At 41.9% G+C, this 21221-nt stretch overlaps 1 protein-coding gene across 1 annotated transcript; it reads left to right on the top strand.

The window, feature by feature from the left end:
* The first annotated feature begins 287 nt into the window (after positions 1–287).
* On the top strand, positions 288–20982 carry jmy (junction mediating and regulatory protein, p53 cofactor). Its single transcript, XM_087791920.1, has 9 exons — positions 288–1402; positions 10666–10839; positions 16172–16322; positions 16603–16772; positions 17581–17746; positions 17815–18005; positions 18061–18222; positions 18283–18718; positions 19381–20982. Exons 1-9 carry the CDS (start codon positions 629–631, stop codon positions 19689–19691), a joined length of 2535 nt encoding a protein of 844 aa, XP_087648046.1. The 5' UTR covers positions 288–628; the 3' UTR covers positions 19692–20982.
* Positions 20983–21221: the final 239 nt, after the last annotated feature.

Genomic DNA, 21221 nt, shown 5'->3' with positions numbered 1-21221 from the left:
AAATGTGGTTATGTCACGACATTACAAGATGAATCTATATTAGCTTTTATTTTTTAAATATTTAATTTTAGACAGCAACGTTTATAAGATTTTTTGTCAGACAGGAAAACGTATGTTTTGAAGATCAAACATGTCTCACATCATAAGGTTGCTTTAAAATGAGTACGTACTGTATGTAGTTTCAGTGCGTTCTCTGTACCTTGAACGCACCACAGGCGGAGCTTCATTAAATCCCTCCCCGGGTCGCACACGCACACAGTCTGCTTGTAAACACAGCGTCACACGTGACAGCGGGACCAGAGCGGAGCTGCATTGTCTGCGCGGACAAAGAAAAGTCCGGAGTCGAAGCGTCGAGCAGGTGAACCAGGTGTCATGACAACCCACCTGTCCCGCGCCACGATGACCGTTCGACGCCACTTGAGTCCGCGTTCATCCGTGTCCGGAGTTCGTCGAATGTGACGCGTCAGCCGCCATCCTCTTCCTGTCGTCACGCGAACAACAAGCTTTTGTTTGTCAACACGTTCGACGCGGACATCGTTGTTCTGGACCAGAGTCATCTTGTTAGCATTAGCATTAGCGCGGGCATCTCCGTGTTGTTATTATCGTCCATTTTTGTTTCTGCGCCTGGATGTCTTTCACCATGGAGGACAGCCTGGAGTCCGAGTGGGTCTCCGTGCGACCCCGGGTGTTCGACGAGAAGGAGCGACACAAGTTCGCCTTCATCGTGGCCTGGAACGACATCGAGGGAAAGTTCGCCATCACCTGCCACAACCGGACGGTCCAGAGACGCACGACTTTCCTGGACCCGCTGCTGGACTGCTGCCTGGCCGCCTCGCTCCCGTTCCCCGCGGGAGAACACGCACCCGGTCGAGGGAAGTCCGCCCTGAAGCTGGTCATCGGTGAGAAGAAGGTGGAGGGCTCCGGCTCAACAGTTAGTCCCACCTTAGCCTCCTGGGACCTGGTGTCGGCCCAGGACGTGGAGCTGCTGGACCCCGTGGATGTGTCCCCGTCCACGGACGAGGAGGAGCAGAGCAGCGCGCGGCTGGACTGCTTCAGCTGGGCCGGACTCTTCTCCTTCCAGGACCTGAAGGCGGCTCACCTGCAGCTCTGCGCCGTCAACTCGGACCTGGAGCCGTGTTTGCCGTCCTTCCCGGAGGAGCAGTCCGGCATGTGGACCGTGCTGTTCGGGGGTCCTGGCATGAGTCCGCGGGAGACGGACGCGCTGTGCTACCAGCTCCAGGTGTACCTGGGTCATGCCCTGGACACCTGCGGCTGGAAGATCTTCTCGCAGGTGCTGTTCTCCGACAGCGAGGACACGGAGGAGTACTACGAGAGTCTCAGTGAGCTGAAGAGGAAGGGGTACGAGGACGCACTGGACCGAGCCAAGAGACGCATGCAAGAGGTGAGACATTCTCCACTGGATGGTCCAGGACTTGTTTCTGGACATCAAGAACTTATTTGGGGTCACCGGGTTCATTCTGTGAATCGCTGGCTTATCTAGAAAGTATAGCATTCCATTTAAAATCTCCTTCACTTTACATTACAGTTGAAATCAAATTCATTATATTTTCTCTATATCCTGTGTACTGTTAGAATATGTTTAGTTAACTTACTATCTAATGACAAAAAACTCACATGATACATCATACTGTGTGGAAACGTGACTGCTTATGACCTTGGCCCCTGCAATGGTTTGAACGGTGTGATCTGTTTCACTTAAACCCTTTTTTATTACCGTGTTTTTTGAGGCCCTGGGTCTTTGCAGAAATATGTGTCGTGTTACAAGGTAGTAAAAGTGTAGGTCTGACAAAAATGATGATAGTTAGGAAATTAAACCTTTATTTTGAAATATGTAGATCATGAAACTATGAACATTTGGTTATTGATAATGATCATTCAATGTAGGACTTTCAAGACATGGAGAAACCATCCATGTTGTGGTAAAAGTAACGAAAACATTTTTTGATAAATAGAACTCTATCAATCCTTGTGTCTGTTAATGTTTTCTACAGCACATGTGAGCTTCATCCATGTCTGCAGGAGATCTGGAATCTTAAAATAGACAAGATAAGGTTTGGAAAAGTCTAAAAAAAAAGAAGCTCTGTGTCTTACTTTATCATCGTTCAGAGACCATGTTTAGATATGGATCTTCTCTCTGTTTCAAAGATGTTATTTTGGCATCCTGTGGAGGGTTCTGGCTCATGAAGATGGCAGGAGTCCACGAACAGATCAGGGGCCAGTTAACATCTTCTAAGATGACATATTGAATTAACAGTCAAACCTTGATCCCTGTGACGTTAGCAGTTGTAAACTGATTTGTTTAGATCACTAGTTTCAAACTCCTGCCTTTAATGTGGCCGACTAGAGCTGTTGTTAACTCAAAATGTTACTTCATTAAAACCCAAATCACCTATAAAGGATGTTGACAATTTGACCCACGAAAAGATTATTGTTCATCTTTGTAGTAGATGTGGACTATTAGGCAGCTTGACACATGGTTGTAGGGACAAATATTAGAAATATTAAATATGATCCTCCTGAACTACATATTCACTATTAAGAAATCTGTTATAATATATCCATAACTAGTAACATGGAGATAGAATAAATAAACAAAAACAGTTTATTATGCCTTTTATATTTGATATACAGTAGGATTTATAAAGCTACATTAGATTAGCAATTTGGCGGTAATAATAAAGTGTAAAAGATAAAATATTCAATAACTGTTTCCATTTAAATTCATATTAATAAAATGTACAAAATCAAAGTATTACGAAGTTCCTCTGTAACTCAAGTTTACAAACATAAAATAAACGTAAATATTACTGCAGGAGAACAAAAGAATGAAATGTAAAAAATATTTGCATGTGTAAGGTCATAAGTAGTTTGGGGGAACAATGAATGTAGTGAATCAGTGTGGGAAGAATAATTGAAGCCGGTGGTCTTCGCCGTCTCCTCCTCTTCCTTTGTGTCCCGCGATCTTCCATCTGTTGCTTCACGTCCTCTGTCTGTAACTGGATCTGCTCTCACAACAACAATCGAGCAGATGACATGCAGACCACACGTGGCCACAGCTGCTCGCGTTGTTTCACATTTAAAGTCGTCTCTCTGTCGAGTGCAGCCAGAGGCCTGCCGGGGAAGCGAAGTGACTCCCAAACACAAACAGCTGCCTCTGGGGCCGGTTCTGTGATGAAACACATCAGCCATGATCTCATGTGGGGAAGAAGGAGTTTTGTTGATGACAGACTTTCTTGAAGTTCTGGACCAAACCAACCAGGATATGACAAACTGTTTAAACTGGCGATGAGCCAGGGACCTGTTGATGATGTCATGCGTACTTGGAAACAAGCTGAAATTGGTGTTACTTTCAGGAAGTTGTGTGTTTGTGTGCACAATGAATTCAACCTTAGAGTCTTTTAGGGCCGGAGTCAAACTAAACATCCTTAACGTTTTAAAGATGGTAGTTTTATACAACGTTATAATGTATACAGTTTTTAAAGATTCTGAGTCTGTATTTATAAGAAAGCATAGATATAACTCTAAAAGTAATGCATGATAATTATTGTGTAATAATAATGATTACCAGAAAATGGTAAAGAAATGTAAAATCATTATAGATAATATATATTTTACTTTGGAAGAAGTAAAATATCAGTCAATTAAATTAAGAATAAATGAACTGTCTCTGACACGTATTAACAACCAAAAACTAAAAAGGTTACATTGTCAACTAAGAATAAGTTGAACACTACATTGAAATAATGTATGTGGAAAACGTGTCAAAAACAATCTCCTTAGGACATTCTTTCTGCGCTTTTCTCTCTTCTTGTGCACTTTCCCCGAAAAAATGTCCACATAAACCTAGTTAATGGGACTTTTGTGGTTGAAAGACTTTTTATAATCAATTTTGTTTTAAATACTTAAGCATGAAAAAGATTGATTAAAGCAACATATGGAGAATCACATTCAATTTTTCGTTTAAATTTGATTTGATGTTAATCCATCCAGAGAGTGAAATCTCTGCTAATGCTATTTCAACAGATTTCTGCCTCTTAAGCTACAACTCTCAGCAAGCTCACCTGCTGCCTAGTTCCTTAACCCAAGTGTAAATGTGCACATGAATCTGAACACGGTCACTCTCGCAGAATCACATCCACGTGTTTATTCTCGGCTGCACAGTGTAAACTTTTAACTGTTATCAGGACCCTTGTTTGCTCTGATAACAGGACCGCGGGTGGAAGAGCTGAGGTGGAAAACGTTAAAATAGGCCCGGCTGTCTGCCAAACATTGACCAGTTTTAACTTATCTACCGGCAGTTCAAGTTAATTGTAGCGAAAGAAACAAGCTAATAATTACAGTGAGATTAAGTTAGCTCAGTCTCTGGTGCTGAGGAGGGATTTTGAACTTCAACTTTGGCTGTTCACTGAAACACTGATCAGCTGATGAACAATATTTAAGTCACAACCACAAGTCTATCAAGATGTTTGTTTTTTGGCTCAGCTCCTCAGAGTCAGAGTCCTGATGACAAATGATGTGTACAGATTTTTGGTACCATAATAGCACTGGTTCTGATCCAAAGGGTAGAAAGCAGACAGAAAAAGGATGAAGATTTTGCTCCAGTATGGTTTCAACTGTCCCTTTTTCCCTGATCAAATCTTTGTTTACCATTAGGAAAATTACAGCGCTGGTAGGATAGAGCCAAAAGGAAAAGATCTTCATTGAAGCATGATGGATGGATTGTGTAACCATGAGATCTTGATGTGGTGTAGAAGCAGAAGACTTTCAGCACCTGCATCAACGCTTTTCTTTTCTGTGCATTTCTATCCTTTCCTCAGACTTTGAAGCATTCATCTCTAACCTTAACAGAAGCTTTCCCTCTGTGACATGCGTTCTTAGCTAAGAGCTTATGAGTGTTAGCAGGTCCATACACAAAAGAGATTATTATCCGTGTTATTATAGCGTTAGCATCTCCAGTTCACGTCTTCACATCAAAGTGCGGAAATGCAGTGAACCAGCATCAGGGTCACAGGCAGCCTGCCGGACCGGAGATGAACCCTGGTTCATGTTATCCAACAGACAAAGACTTGCAGCTGAGATTTCTAAAAAAGGAAATAATCAGTTCATGTATCCATGTCGGCGTGTGACAGTGAGTAAGGCTGTTATGAAGTCTGTTTATTTCCTGCAGTAGGAAGACACGTCCACCGCAGTTCACTAACGTTATTAGACTTAATCTGTGCCTTGTTTCCGCGCATTAAACCAATTTCATGTCGGTTTTCTCTCAGTGACATTCGTCTTTCCACACTTTCTCTCTCAGATAAGCTACACAAAGGATCAAGGTTCGATTTCAGATGGTTCAGATGAAGACGCAACAGGATAACGGCTCTCTTTGGAGATCTAACAGCACTTTAATACCCCCAAACAATCCCTAACTAGTCCACAGTTAGGAGTAGACAGTGACCCTCCTGCCTCCTTCAGACCTCGACAACACAATGTCTGATTGGACGAGATGTTCCGTCCATCGGGGGTTCTGACTCAGTTATGTTACATCAGAACTTAAAATGTCTTCAACAAAGTAAAAAAGGTGTAGGAGGTCAGAGAATTGTACCTACAAAATCTTAAAATACAAGCAATCAGTTGTAAAAAATATTTTCCAAGTCGATGCTTCTTCACCAAGACAGCTGCTTGATGTGTTGACACCACAACAACATGAAAACTAGTCAACTAAAGAGACAATTTTGTGTTCACGGTACTTGACCAGCATCTTTGCATTCTTGCATATGAAAGCTAAACATGAACCTTTTTTACGAGGTTGTAAATGTTTGTGGTTCTTTTTTAATATAGGACTGTTTTTATAGAGAACAATAATTAGAACAACAAGAACTGTCAAGTTTTACAGTTCACTTATTAAAATGAGCAAAAGAAAAACAAACGGCTTAGTTTCTTAATGTCTGTTTAAATAAGAAAAATAGGTTATGCTTATAATTAATACTTTTTTTTATTATTTATAATTCTTATAACATTATTAATACTAATTATTAACATTATTCACCTTCAGGTTTCATTCTTTAGGTCAGTGTCCAGTGACCTTTTTAGCTGTTGTGGTAGAACTTAAAACCTTCCAAAACTGATCCTTTACTGATTTTTCTTCATGATGGTTTTAAAGGAGACTTGACACTGAATAACTTGTCTTCTTCTAACTCATTAAATCACACTCACTTTTTCACTAAAAAAACGCTTGTCTCATTGAACATCATCGTCAGCATCTTTTTTTTCCACTTATCTTTTCTTTTTCTTTTTTTTTTAAAATCATATTGCGTATTCAGGAGAAGTTTTTTTCTGAAGTTTTGTCTATTTTAAGTTAGTGGGATCTACTATTCTGAAAATTATTTAAGCACAAGACGGTTTTCTTTCAGTGGATAGTTGAACTTTCTAGATAGAATTGCCTTTGAGGAGTTATGGTCATTTGAAATGTGTGTAAAAACTTGTATCCTTTTTGGCAATTGATCTTTAACCGCATCACAGACTACCATGATGATTCCACAGTATAAACACCTGGTCAGTGTGAGAGATAAGAAGGCATCAGGGCGATGATTCAAGCAACTTTAATGATCAAGCAGGTTTCAGATTCACCTCAGGCCAGGTGACGTCTGGTGAACCAGACAGACCTGAATCTTTGTCACGCGCTCCACGACCAACCATCATCACATGGCAACAGATCATGCCGGGGGAAGGTCTGCGGCTGTCGACTTTAAGCACTTAACCACTTTAAAATCTCAGTTCCCTTCTGAGTGACCAACTCCACTTCTGCCTTGTTAAAGTGTCTTGAGCAATGACCTGAACTACGAATACAAATTTCAACTTCTTGGATCTGATTGGTTGTGGGCTCTTAGGCGGTATGAGATGGAAACATTTGTGATTTTGGAGCAGGTAGCAGTGATGATGTCATGGATCTTCTCTCAAATTACCTGCTTTAAGCCCTAAACATCGGCAGTGTTTGTTTTTACAAAACGAACCCACAGTTTAACTGTCCAGCTTTCTTTGTTGACATTTAAAGACTTCGCTGACGCTGCGACTTTGAGCCGCACACGTGCAGGAAAGAGTTCAGGTCGTCGCCGTCTCTTCTGAGCGTCCTGCTTTTAGTGTCGCCACAAAGTCAAAACTGACCAATGCGCAGCGGGGGTGGGTTGATTTATATATACTCTGCGATGACCGGGTTTTCTGCTTTCAACCGTAAACAAAGTCACAGGCGAGATGTGTTTGTCATTAGAAGACGGGAAGAAAAACTGGAAGAGTCTGTCCTCATGATGACAGAGCATCAGCAGGAATGTCCTGTAATTATCTGCTCGTTCAAGTCGTTGACTTGGAGACATGTCAGTGATGCGTCTCCTCAAGTCAAGTTTACAGCAGACGTGGTGAAGTCAAGTTCATCCTGACAAGATTTCTCAATGAGCAGCCACATGTAACATGATCGGTTTACTAGAGTACCTCATTCAAATTATTCTGGAATTAATTGAAAACAGAGTTATCACACAGACATTTTTCCAATAGAAAAATATTTGGTCATGTGACATTACAGGGAGTAAACATTCGGTCGACATGTTTTTTAAATCCTAACCCACTAACAAGATCAGCAACAACATGTGTGTAAATTGACAGATTTTGTACACGCTATAACAGGCCTGGGCAAAGTGCACTTCTTTGACTGTATTCATGTGACTCTCAGGAGGTCAAAGATCATGTAGAAAGTAACAACTTCATTTTGTATTATTTCTATTGTTCATTAATCCTTATCTTGACTCTGGGTCAAGGTGACCTGAAGGCCCGAAGACAAATCAGTTTGTTGTATCCTTTGTTTTGACTCTAAGTCAACGACCTCAGGCCACTGGGTCACCTTGACCCAGAGTCAACACTAGGATTAATATTCTCCAAATATGACTTTGCGTTTTTTTTTGTTTAAGGACTTTTTTTTCCTACTGTTTTTGTCTTTTTGTGAGTAATGATTGCCCCTCCCCAGAATATCTAGTATTACACATATTTGGAAATAAATGCTTTAATATCAGAATAGAAAACAGAGCAGTTATATAATATACAATAAATTATTTTTTTTTTTTATCATATTTCGTTTAATTTATACTTTTTGTTCTGTTTTTTCTTGATGACCCCTTGCAACAGCCACTGTATAATACCCCTCCTCTATAATGTCAGTTTGTCAGATTTACAGTCACCTGAATGTAACTCCAATTCTATGAGTATGTTTAAGGCACTCTAACTGACTTCTGTACTCAAACAGAGATATGACGGTTTATCGACTTGTTTGCATACTGCACTGACTATCTTCAGTCAGGGGGCGGAGTCACACATCTATGACTGACCGGTCTCATCACCTCAATATAGAAAAACTCTTTATTATTGACAGTTACATGTCAAGGAATAGTTATTTCACAATATTTAATGCTAAAATAGCAAACACACCATCTTTATTAATATAGACAGACATTTGTAATGTCTTCACTTTGAGCAGGACTCACTTAGATGTGTGGGATTCAGCGATTTCATGAGACCGATTCACTTACTTTTGCACGTGTAAACGGTTTGATGATCTGCAGCTGAAGACGGATCAACTGAGTCAAGACATAAGAGTTCACTGACTCTTGATGCACAGATCCATTTAGAACAGAGGAGTGAGGTGTTGTTGATGCTGTTGACACGAGCTCCAGAGTGGACGGTGTGAGTGTGTCATGTGGGATAATAGCTGGAAGTGGAACACTGCTATGGAGAGCAGTCGTGTCCTCAGAAGGAAGTGCGACTCCACTGGAGCAGCTCCACGTACGCACAAAACATGATGAGAAGTTGATCTCTGCTCAGGGGTTTCCTGCTGGAGCCAGGAGCTGCTGCTTGGCCAGCAGTGGTCGCCATGGAGACCTGAAGTAAACAGTGGTGGCAGTGTTGCAGCTGAATCGTGCAGTGTGTGCCTCAGCACACGGAGAGAAGTCTCCATTCATATCTGTGGATGTTCTGCCGCTACATTTCAATGTTGGAGAGCGACAGCGTTCTCTCTGAACAAAGCAAAACTGTGTGAACCCCACATATGCTTTTCATGTGCATTGTACTGACTCACACTTCAATGTTGTTAGCAGCTTAAAGTCCTCCCAACTGTCACATTATGTCATGGAATTGAAGATGATGCATTGTTTGCTCTGACTGTTGAGCCATATGACTGGCATGGAGTTGCCACTTTTTGGCTGTGGCAGCAGCTGATGTAGATACTTCCCTCTCTTCCAGAAATCAACTGTCTTGCATTAAAATAACAATTCTTCTGGACTGAGTCTCTCCTGGATGCCTCTCTGTAAGAAAGTTCAGACCGAGAAGCTCTTGTATACAGCATTACGATTGCAAAGGCAAAAACTCAACACAAACCGAACACAACATAAACATGGCAACACAAAAACACTTAAGTAACACACCTAAAACACCTTAAACAAGTTTAAATTCATAGAGGAAGTGATTCTGATAAAATAAAAAGTTGAAAAGTAATCAATGGCCTTAGATGTATATCAGAATAGGAATCAGAAACTTTTATTGCCAGTGTTTACCTTGCTTGACTTTAATGTAAAAAAAAAAGTGTGTGTATGTGTATATATATATATATATATATTATATATAAACATGACTTGGAAAGTTGGTACATATGAAACAACAACTGTTGCAAATGCACAGTCTTCTCACGACTTTTAAGAACCATCTCTGCTGCTCATCACTGAGCGTGCAGGAGTCGCACAGTTTGTGTCGGCTCAGCGTCGACCATAAGAACATTAGTGGAAATGGAGTGAATGGAGTTTGGGCCCAAATCCAACAGCAGATTTGTCAGTGAGTTTAAACTGAGGCCAGATGGTGCACGTGGGACCAACTTAAGACCTCCGCTAATGTTCCACCCAGCCTGTTTTACGACAGGCAGGAGAAGAGGTGTGGACGTCTTCACCCCGACAACTTAATAAAACAGCCACGGGAACACAACGGTGCTTTGATCACAACTTTCTTTCTGCCCTTTAAAAATGCATGTCTATCTTAACTTTTTTTGGAAAATGAATTCTTAAAAATAACCATTAAATCACAGATAATATGACTCCAACAATGATCATTTACGGTTATTAAAAAAAAAAAATCATAATTTCAGCGTTAATAAAACAGCCCTACACTAATTTTAATGAAAGGTAAAACTACAACCAAAGATGCTTCTATTATTCATTTAAACCAATTTTATAAAATCCTTAAAACCAAAACTCAATTTGTGTTAAATTTTGGATTTTTATTTTTTGTGTCTAAAATTGGGGTATTTAAATCGAAATAAAGTGTTGGAATAAGTGTTCCAATATTGATTCATGATCTGTGTATCTTTAGGTCATCTCTGCTATTTTGGTACCAGTTGAAATTTATAATGATATCCCTCCAAATATTACCCATTATAAACATGTAGTACTTCTTTGTTGTTTTTTGATTCATGTAAAGGGACACGAAGGGACTTGTAAACATTGTTGCAGGGGATGTAGAAGGATCTTGAGCAGTCAAGTTTAATGAGCTGCAGATTGAGTCTGAAAAAGGACTATCATGTCAACAAAGTGTTTGACTGTAAGCCTCAACCCTGACCCTCGTCTGTCCTGGCAGGTGTTGGACCGGCACAAAGCGATGGAGAGCATGGTGGACCTGCAGCAGGTGTACCCGGAGGAGGACCAGGCGTACGCTGAGCTCCTGGAGGCCACAACACAGCTCTACCACTACCTGCTGCAGCCATTCAGGGACATGAGGGAGCTGGCCATGCTGCGCCGCCAGCAGATTAAGGTAACACACACATGCACACACATGCACACACAAGCACACACAAGCACAGACACACTGGCCATCTGTCCGAACCCCGCAGAGGCTCTGACCTCACCCCGGGTGTGCCTGTCCGACCAGACCACCAGCTAGTGATGGTCCTTCTCCAAAACCCCTTTAGTGTTGGCTCTGTAGAGGATCAGCCAGATCCCCCCGCCTTTCTTCCACCTACACTTGGAGCAGCTTAACCAGCAGCCCAAGTATTATTACAGTGGCCACTAAACCTCAGTAATTCTGCTGCCTCTGCAACTCATGTCTTCTACATCTTTGTTTTTCTTCATTAGAGGCTTGGCTGATGCTCTCTAGTCAAATTAGCGGGTCACTGTGTTACTCGCTTTCGTGGAGTGACACAGTTGGGAATGGTTAGAGTGCTGGAAATGATCACATGATGGCTAAAAATAAATGATTATTAACTCATACCAACTAATTTTGGACTTTTAAAATGTAGTCTGACTAGATATTTATTTTCGTTTGGACTATTGTTATAGTTTATTTTCGTGTATAAACAAGAAGGAGCTGCCTCGCCTGCAGTAAATACAAAACTGCAGCGAGAATTCTTACTGGCTCTAGTAGAAGAACTCACATTTCCTTGATCCTTAAAACTCTTCACTGGCTTCCAGTTCCTTTCAGGATCAAATTCTGATATATTAGATATATTCATGGTCAGACTCCACTTTACATCAGTGCTCTGGCTCTTTGGTCTGTGGATCAGAATCTACTGATGGTTCCTGAACACGCTTCAGGACCAGAGGAGAGAAATCCTTCCAGGCTGTTGCTCCTAAGCTTTGGAATGATCTTCCTCTCTCTCTCTGTGTTTGATGGATCTACTGACTACTTCAAGAAACATCTCAAAACATTTTTATTTCTTCAGGCGTTTCCCTAATTTTCTGGGACTCTTGTGTTTGTTTTATGTTGTCTTGGCCTTTTAGAGTTTTTGAATTTGTAGGTATTTTTAAATGTGTATTGGTTTTGATTGTACAAGCGCTTTGTGACCCTGGTCTAGAAAGACGCTTTACAAATAACTATATCGTACTTACTTACTTACTTAGAGAAGTTTCTCATGGACATGTGATCTGCACCTGGATTAGCTTCTACATGCTCGTGGGTCACCTGACAAAAAAACAAGAACTAGACGATAGGTCAGGTTAATATAGGGTTTCCTTTATAACATGTTGCTTTTTAAAGAACAAATGTAAAATGTACTTTATTAAACAAGATTCAGTTTTATGAATAATTATTATTGTTTATGTTTGTAAAATTTTTATGTTTTTTATACATTCTTCGAATTCTCTTACATTTATCGTTGTTTCAGTCGTATGACTTTGGAGTTAAAGCAGTTTAGTTGCAAATCTCACCAATATGATCGAGTTCTTTATCATCATCTTTAACTCATTAAAAGTGAAAAATCGCTAAGATTCTCTGTTATGCTGCTTTAATTTACCTTCTCCAAACCCAAATGAGTGTTGACTTTGTAGAGAGGATTTTGATGTTTATTTTCATAAGACCACCAAAACTATATTTTATTTTTTTAACCAATTAATAATCTAAGAAATAATTTAACACACTTTAAGGAAGTGACATCAACATCAGAGGATTGGTGGAGCTAGTATGAGCTTTTTTGCATTAGCCGATATCTCACTTGCATTCTCTTCCATTCAACTACATCCCTCAGTTTGTTTTTTTGTTTTTAAAAATCTGTAGCTAAGGAAGTTAATGAGGTGAATGTGGATTCGGTGCAACATAATAGTGATAAAATTACTCTTCTTTTAATAATTTCAATTATCATCAGAAAATAAGGAAAGTGGTTTGCTAACTATTAGCAGTAGAAGAAATAACTAGCTATTGGTTGTTAACCCAAAGAAATGTAGTTAAAGCCACTAGGTAAGTTACCTAACTGTGAGATTAAATAATAAATGTACAATGTGGAGTATTGAGTTGCTCTGTAACGGTAAGCATGAAACAAAAGGCAAACAAAAATCTCAAAGGGTTGCTGGCTAAAGTAGGTATCATATAATACAGGTGTTGCTGGCTAGTCCAAGAATACGAAAGGAAGAAGATGCTAGCTAGCATTAGCATCAGAAAGAAATACAGAGGAGGTAGCTAAGCGAACTTATAGTTAGCACTAAATAAATGTAGAGAAGTACATTTGTTAATGGTTAGCATCAGCAAACACAGCAAATGTCTCTATCTAAAGTCGGCTAGTATCAGTAAAGTAAAGATAAAGCCATTTAGCTTGTTAGCGGTTAGCACCAGCGACTCCAGTCCACTGACTCAGTGACTACACACATGTAAACATAGTGGAAGAAAAGCCACGAACTCTTGAGTAAAAGTGCTTTTGATCTCCCTGTGATCCGGCGTGTTTATGCAGCATCACCCTTCAGAGACTCAACATGCTGGTCCTCTGAGCACCTGCCTCCCTCAGGGCGAACACAAAGCTGCATGCAAATGATCTGTGATCCTGCAGCGACGGTTGGTGATGAGTCGGCGTCTCTTCGCTCTGTGACGGAACTTTCCATCCCATTTGCATCTCTGCTGATGTGGGAGACAGAAACGTTGGTCATGAATGAGACGACAGATGGGCAGACGATCACCTGAGCGAGCTACTACAAAAGGTGTCGAGTGTTGGTGCATTGTGGGAGATTACATGTCGGAGTGTCCTGTTGCCGTCAGAGGGCGGCCATGAATTAGGAATGTGAGGCGGCAGAATAGTGAGGTCAAATGTCGACGCAGAGCGACCTCACGTATCATCGGCGGTCAGATGTGAAGAGTCACGGTAGAAGATGTCCGTGGAGCAGTAGCATGTAGTTGGATGTTCAGTCCTCGGGAGTCAGGGTGTGAGCTGCTCGGGTTTTTCCATCATTCCTGGCTGATGACACTCATCTCTGCTCTTCCTGTTTCTCTCTGCCTGAACAATGAGCAACGCTCTGGTTAACGTGTTTATTCTTCAGGCACTGAGATGCTGAAGAAGAAGTGTCAGGATTGTATTCATGGACTGACGTTCAGATTAAAACAAAGTAAAAAAAAAATAGAATGACCTGCAGAAAATACTACAACTCACCATAACAGAAAGAGCTCTGGACTGGTTACAACAAGATGTTTATGTATTTGCATCTATGTATGTTTGATGTATTCTGAGGGTGTATCTGTGTCTTCTAGAGACTGTGCCGGTGTGTGAGTCCGTTTGTGTTTAAGCATTATTTATATGAAATTATTTCGAAACAAGTTTAGTTCCTAGAGTTTGTGTTTTACTAATTTTCGCTGGTCAAGAATCACACGCTAATGTTATTCCAGAGAAAATATTTTTTCTTTTTCTAAATGAAATGCTTTTTAGAGAGAAATAATGAATAAAACACATTTTTTCACGTTATTACCAGAAAACCTTTACATTTTATTAACTTTACTATTGTTAAAAGGTTACTAGCAGTAGCCCAAAATATATATTTTTAAATATTTATGCACAAAAATGTAGTTTTTAAGTCAAACTGGTGAAAGAAGTAAAGAAAATATGTGTCAATATAGTAGAAAAAATACAAATGTATTTAGTTCTTCTTCCTACTGCATTGGGGTGTGAGTAGATCTGGCCTGGGACGACCAATCACAGAGAAGCTGTGTTGCTGCTATTTTAGTGAGATAAGTGGCGGCAACGCCCCGGCGTCTTCTCCTCACTTCTATTCTCAGCATGTGTTATTGTCAGCTGCTGTCCAGAGGTGTGAGGGGAACTAACACGTCGTTCATGTCAATAGTGCCGTCAGGAAAACAAAGTTTCCTCTCAGGTTTCAAAGCAGAAAAGGTGATGCCAGTCGACGCGTCGGTGAGGTTGAGATCGTAACACAGCAGAAACTGTTGGTTTCTCAACGCCGAGCAGCCGACTGACCCTGCTGAGGATGTATTTTTGTTTCATCCTTTACTGACACTATCCTGGTCATGGTTGCATGATTCTAAATCCTGGATCCAAAAACATACATTTGAACAGTTATTCACTTTTTTATAATTGAAAAAACAAACAAACATATACATCTCTTTTATAGCTGTGCAGCCAGCACAAGGCTCGGTTCCAGACCAGTCTAAACTCCTCTCATCACATTTTGTTGATGAACCTTGTGTATTGAATCACTTCAAAGCTAGAGGGCGCCACTGAGCAGACGAGTGTGTGTTAGGATCAGCAATGATGTGTGACATCCAGATGCTGGTTGGCTCGCGTCTGGTCACACATTTGTAACGTCAGGTATGGCCTGTGGACCGTGAGGACAGCGGCGACGCGGCACCAGATGAGGGATTATCTGGGATGATATTACCATAATCCAGCATCTGATCCTCGTCAGTGTCACGCCAGAGGTAGAAAGTGAAATATATCTCCTGGTGTGACTCTGCAGGAGCTGATATTGAGCTCAGAGCTTTACAGACGTCAAACCTTCTGTTAAATAGAAGTGGTCTGGCTTCAAAAACAGGTTCTAATAATTAATAATGTAATAACAGTTAATCAGGAAAAATAGCTCTGTACCAGTATTATAAAAACACACAGGATAAGTCGCAAGCTTCATCAATGCTTTACAGTCCACTTTGAGAGGATTTTCTGATGAGTCGGTAAAAATGAAGAGGTCATTATCAGGGTGGCCTTGACCATCATCTTTGTCGGATGACATCACAGTGGCTGCAGGTCACAAGAGACTGGACTGCCACTGTTATTGTTCCCTGAGTCGTAACTTCCTGTACGAGCAGACCAGAGAGGGAGTGGGGGAGTCTGCAGCGAGGTGGTACAGAACTCTAATCTCTCCTCCCTCCCTCACCGCCACTCCTCTTCCCCTCCTCTTCCCCGCCCTCACGTGCACATGATCACATCTGGTTCTCATCCACGGTGTCGGTCGTGTTCCTCCTACACTGGTGTGAAGTCGGGGTGCACGTGTTCCCCCAACACACACACACACACACACTGTTCTCACATGCACAGACACGAGCCTCTTCCTGTCTCACCGCCAACCCCCCCAACAAAACTTCTGTTTTTACTGAAGTCCAGTTCAGTGGGACACTGGGTCACCGCGAACAGCGCCGCCCGCTGCAGCCGTGCAGTACTGCATATACTGTAATTGTTATGGAGCATGTAAACACGTGACAGATACAGCTATTTTTTAGATTTCGATTCAAGTTTATAAGAATGTTAAGTGGGTTAAAATTAAACTAAAATATTTTAAAACAAAAAGTTTGGTCTTCATGTTAATTAATTAATTCACATTTGTTTTCTAATTTGAAGGTTAATTTGAAATACAAGTTTAAATGAAACCTTTTTGTTCGACCTCAGAACTCCCTGCAGACGGAGCGTCTTGGCCCTCGTCGCGTGGAGGGTCTGAGGAAGGAGGACGAGGAGTGGCAGAAGAAGGCACACGGCGCTGTGCTCTCCATCCAGAACCTCACCGTCAAGTTCTTTGAGACCACCAACCGAGCTCAGAAAGGTACAAACACATCCAGCAAAATACATAACATTTGACATAAGTTCACCTCAAATTAACAAAGCAAACCAAAATACCACAGTTGTGGTTTTACCTCTGCCAAGATGCCTTTGTGATCGTTTGTTTATGTCTGTCATGAAAACGAATATTATTTTATTGTGAACGACACCTGTATCATTGCTGCCCCCTGCTGTTGCTCAATGATATTTCAAATGCTAAAAAGTCTGTGAACCATCGTGAACTTCTCAGCTCAACCATGTTTGTTTTTGTTGTTGTGTTGCAGCGTTGTACGAGCGCATGCGGGGCGACCAGAAGAAGTTTGGCAAGTCGGCGTGGGCGACAGCCGTGGAGCGTATGGAGCGACTGCAGCACGCCGTCTCCAAGGAGACCCTGCAGCTGATGAGGGCCAAAGAAATCTGTCTGGAGCAGAAGAAGCATGCGCTGAAGGAGGAGGTAACCTGCTGACTCAGCAACTGTTCTTCACTACCAGGGTTGAGGAAGTCTTTATTAAGTTTACATAAAACATTTTTGTAAATGAATGTTTTATCCCTTGTGTTGTCTCTGGGTCAAGGTGAAAGACCTCCACCACTTCATATGTATTTCTGGAAGCCGAATTCGTACACCTTGACGCAAAAGCAAAAGAAGGGATAAAACAATAAAAAATAAAAAAAGTTGGATCTTCGGGTCGCCCTGACCCTGAGATAACACAAGGGTTAACTAATGTTATAGTTTATCAAATATATTTTTTGTTTAAATCGATTGGATTTTACTTACCTGGTTTTCTCTAATTGAAATACTTCTGTTTATCTTTATATTTTTGATTTCAATTTATGTATGTTTTAAATTATTATAATTATTATTATTACAATATATATCTTTTTTTCTTTTCATTATGTTATTTTGCCTCATTTATTATAATCCATTCAACACCTTTTAATTTTTTGGAATAGAATCATATGTATTTATCAATTATATTGTTATAGTTGAAGTTTATTTTAAATAGTATAGAATACAATATTTTGTTAAAATTCAGTTTTGTATTTATTACTATCATAATACATTAATATTTATTGTATATATTATATTTTTGTTGAAGTAGAAGAGTTTTAAACAGTGAGTTTAAAATAGTTTCCTACCCTTTTTGCATTATCTTCAAAAGTTTCCATTTAATGTAATTCAATTTAATTAATTAATTAATTTTGTTATATGGATTTTTGTTTTATACTGGATATCAAACTTTAAATAAACATGTTTGTTATAGATGCAGAATCTGCAAGGAGGCGAGGATGCCATGCTGCACCTGGACCACTTGGAGGCGCTCTACTATGAGCTGCAGCTGCAGCTGTATGACATCCAGGCTGAGGTGCTGCGCTGTGAGGAGCTGCTGCTGACTGCGCAGCTGCAAAGCCTGCGCAGACAGATCACAGGTAAAGTGGACTCTGGTCTGGCTTACTGAAGCAGCTGCTGGGATCTAGACTGAGCTTGGACTCTGCAGAGCGCCAGGACGAGGTCGTGTACTACGACGCCTTCGAGAGCCCCGACGCCATGAAGAGGGAGGAGGAGCCGCCGTCGCCGCCGTCGCCCCTCAGGGAGGACCAGCTGTGCGTCCTGCAGCAGAAGACGCGTCAGCTGGAGGCCCGACGAGGACGCATCACGGCCAAGAAGGTCTACCTCAAAAACAAGAAGGTGAGGAGCCGGCGGTGGATCAGAACCATCAGAGATTAACTCTGTCAGTCCCCAGGAAATCTGTGTGTTCAACCACAACCAGAAGGTGGCGCAGCGGCAGGCCGACGACGGCGCCTCGCTGCAGCTGGACCAGCCGGAGGAGGACGAGGCCGCCGCCAACGCCAGAGTGAGCCGTGAGCGACAGCGAACTCTGGAGCGCCTGCGCAGCCACAGCCTTGTGAGTGACCTTTGACCTCAGTTCCTCCATACCGGTGTTGACTGACCGTCCTCTCCTCAGCGCTTCCCGGGTCAGGTGACACTCAAATCCGGCAGACTGGGTCAGAGTGGCGCTCGGCGACGGGTTGGTCGGCTCACGGTCACTCAGGTGGCGAGCGTCCAGACCGACTGCATCTCTGACCTCCCGGAGCTGTCGGCGCCCCCTGAGGATTACTGCGCGTCACTACCGGCATTACCACTGAGGAGCCATGAGGACAGACCCTTCATGTCGCTGCCCCCCCCACCCCCTCCTCCCCCACCCCCACCTCCTCCACCAGCACCTCTCTCTGACAAGCAACAGGTTGTCGGGACGACGCCCGAGTCCCCCCCGGCAAGGCAGGAGTCTGAGACGATGTCACTTCCTTTCTCGCCGCGGTTCTTTGACAGCAGCCAGCTGCTGACGGCCAGGAAGAAACTGAAGAAGACTTCCTCTCTGGACTCATCCCAGTGGAGACGAGGTACAAACCAAATGTTGTCCTTGAAGTACGATATGTGTGTGACTTGATCAAAGAGACATTACACAAGAAACACATCTTAAAAAATAAGGCAAACAATAAACTAACACAAAATTTCACGAACACATACAATCCAAAAACCAACACAAGCTTTGACATGGACACGCAAACATTTGACAAACACAAACTTCGAGTAGGGCACGAACTTCTAGAAAAATTTCTAGAAATACAAACTTTGACAGAGACATACACTTGTAAAACAAACACAAACTTGGAGAAGGACACTCAAACACAAACTTTGAGGAGGACACAAAGACATAAAACAAACACAAACTTTAAGGAGGACTCAAACATTAAACGAACACAAAGTTGAGGACACACAAACATAAAACAAGCACACATTTCAGGGAGGACGCACACCCATTAAACAAACGCAGTGTTGAGTAGGACACACTCGGTTAACAACACAAAGTTGATATGGAAACACACTCATCAAACAAACACAAAGTTTAGAGAGGACACACACTCATTAAACAAGACATAGTTGAGTAGGACACACTCATTACTAACACATATTTGAGGAGGACACAAACATTAAACAAACAGACAATCATTAAACAACACACAGTTGAGGAGGACACACACTAAGCAACCGTGTGTTTCAGCGAGCTCTCCGATGGACGAGGTCCTGGCTTCACTCAAACGAGGAAGTTTCCATCTGAGGAAGGCAGAGCTCCGGGTCCTGGCACCGGATCCGGACGACGACGGCGACAACATCCTGGCTCAGATCCGTCAAGGCGTGCGTCTGAAGAAGGTCCGGACCCGCCCGGAGCAGCCACGACACGCCAGGAGCTTCACTCACTCGGCCGACGCTCTGACACGGAGCATCCACGAGGCCTTGCGGAGGATCAAGGAGGCGTCGCCCGAGTCCGAGTCCGAGGACGAGGGCCTGCCCTGCACCGACTGGGAGAACTGAGGTGACCCGGAACTGCTTTTATACCAGACCTTGTTTTTATACGTCCTGTCGTTTGAAACGGACCAATGAGTTTTTTAATCCTGTCGCTGTGGCGACCAAGTCGTTTGCTGTGAGTTTTTTGTGTCGTGACATTTATCGTACTGTAGGTGGCGCCAGACAAGGCGTGATGAAGATTCCAAACTATTTATGGAACTGTTTACCTTCAGATTATAATCCAGATTATTTGTCTGTCACCTTTTTATAAACTTGAAACCAGCATCTTTTCTACATGTAATCCCACCAAATTATCTAAGGCCTGTTTGGATTACAGAGGAACGCCGAGTCAGTATTTTGTTTTTTTTGATCAACTTTTTAAATATGTGTCCAATTTGTAATCTGCGGGGATTAGACTGCGAGTTTGACTTCTTCTTTCCTCCTCCGTGGTTTTAACAAGATGAAACGTGAGTGGTTCTGGTGATCTGGCGCCCTCTGTTGGTGACCACTCATCTCTGCATTTCTGCCTTTGTTTGATTTTCTTGCGTGTTTGTGTGATTTTTGTCTTTCTACACTTGTTTTCACTTCCTGTTGTGTATCGTTGATGTTACAGACGATTGGCTCAGGTACTGATGACATCACAGCTGTCGTTCAGTCAGTTAACAGGGGGCGCAGTAGTTGGTCGGTTGAAGAGAAGACATTCTATTTAAGATAATTTATGAAAATACATTTTAAAGCTTTGTTTTTAGAGTTTAATGAAAATATTTATTCACATGGACGAAAAAAAATGTATTTAAAAACTAAGAAGCGAAAACAATATGACCATCATGGTATCTGAAGGCAGTTAAAGGGGATCCATGACGTCATGTTTGAGAGAACTAGTTGACCAAAGCGAGTTGTAGTGACCACCAGAGGGCGTCTTGTCATAGCGACTGACGTAGTACAATTGAGTTTATAAAGAAATCTTGCACAACAGAGCCTGTATTGCACACTTGAAATAAACAATTGCACACACACTAGCAAACACACGACATCTTTTGTGAGATATCGAACTTTACAAGCCATAACATAATGACCACCTGACTGAGCCGTGTTGTGTTGTCACAGTATCTGACCTCTCGACCTCCCGAACATGACTCAGCATTCTGCCCCTAGACACAAGTTGACTTACCCAGTGTGGACATGACCTCTGACCTGTGTGAGAATGGCGCCGCGTCACAAGTGCAATAACAGATCTGTACTGTAAAGTCGCGCATGTATTTATTGTCTGAGGACGCGACATGTCTCCTGCTTCTCCCTCAATAAACTTCCTCCATCATCCTCGTGTCGGTCTCACTCTGATAGGCTACGAGTCTCTGGATGAAGTATCTCATTCGTCTACTACAACCACTGGTACTACTTCTACTTCTGCTGAAACTACCAATGCTTCTACTAGTAAAGATGATGCATATACCTTTACTTCTGTGGATACTTACTAAACTTTCATTATGATCTTGCTGTATATTTGTCTTCTTCTTGTGCCTAATACTAACTTTACACAGCGCCCCTGCTGGTGGG

The sequence above is a fragment of the Callionymus lyra genome, chromosome 5 (genome assembly GCF_982586985.1).
Source record: "Callionymus lyra chromosome 5, fCalLyr1.hap1.1, whole genome shotgun sequence".
Taxonomy (NCBI): domain Eukaryota; kingdom Metazoa; phylum Chordata; class Actinopteri; order Syngnathiformes; family Callionymidae; genus Callionymus; species Callionymus lyra.
The sequence above is the reverse complement of the archived record's forward strand: the minus strand, read 5'-3'. Positions and strand labels throughout refer to the sequence as shown.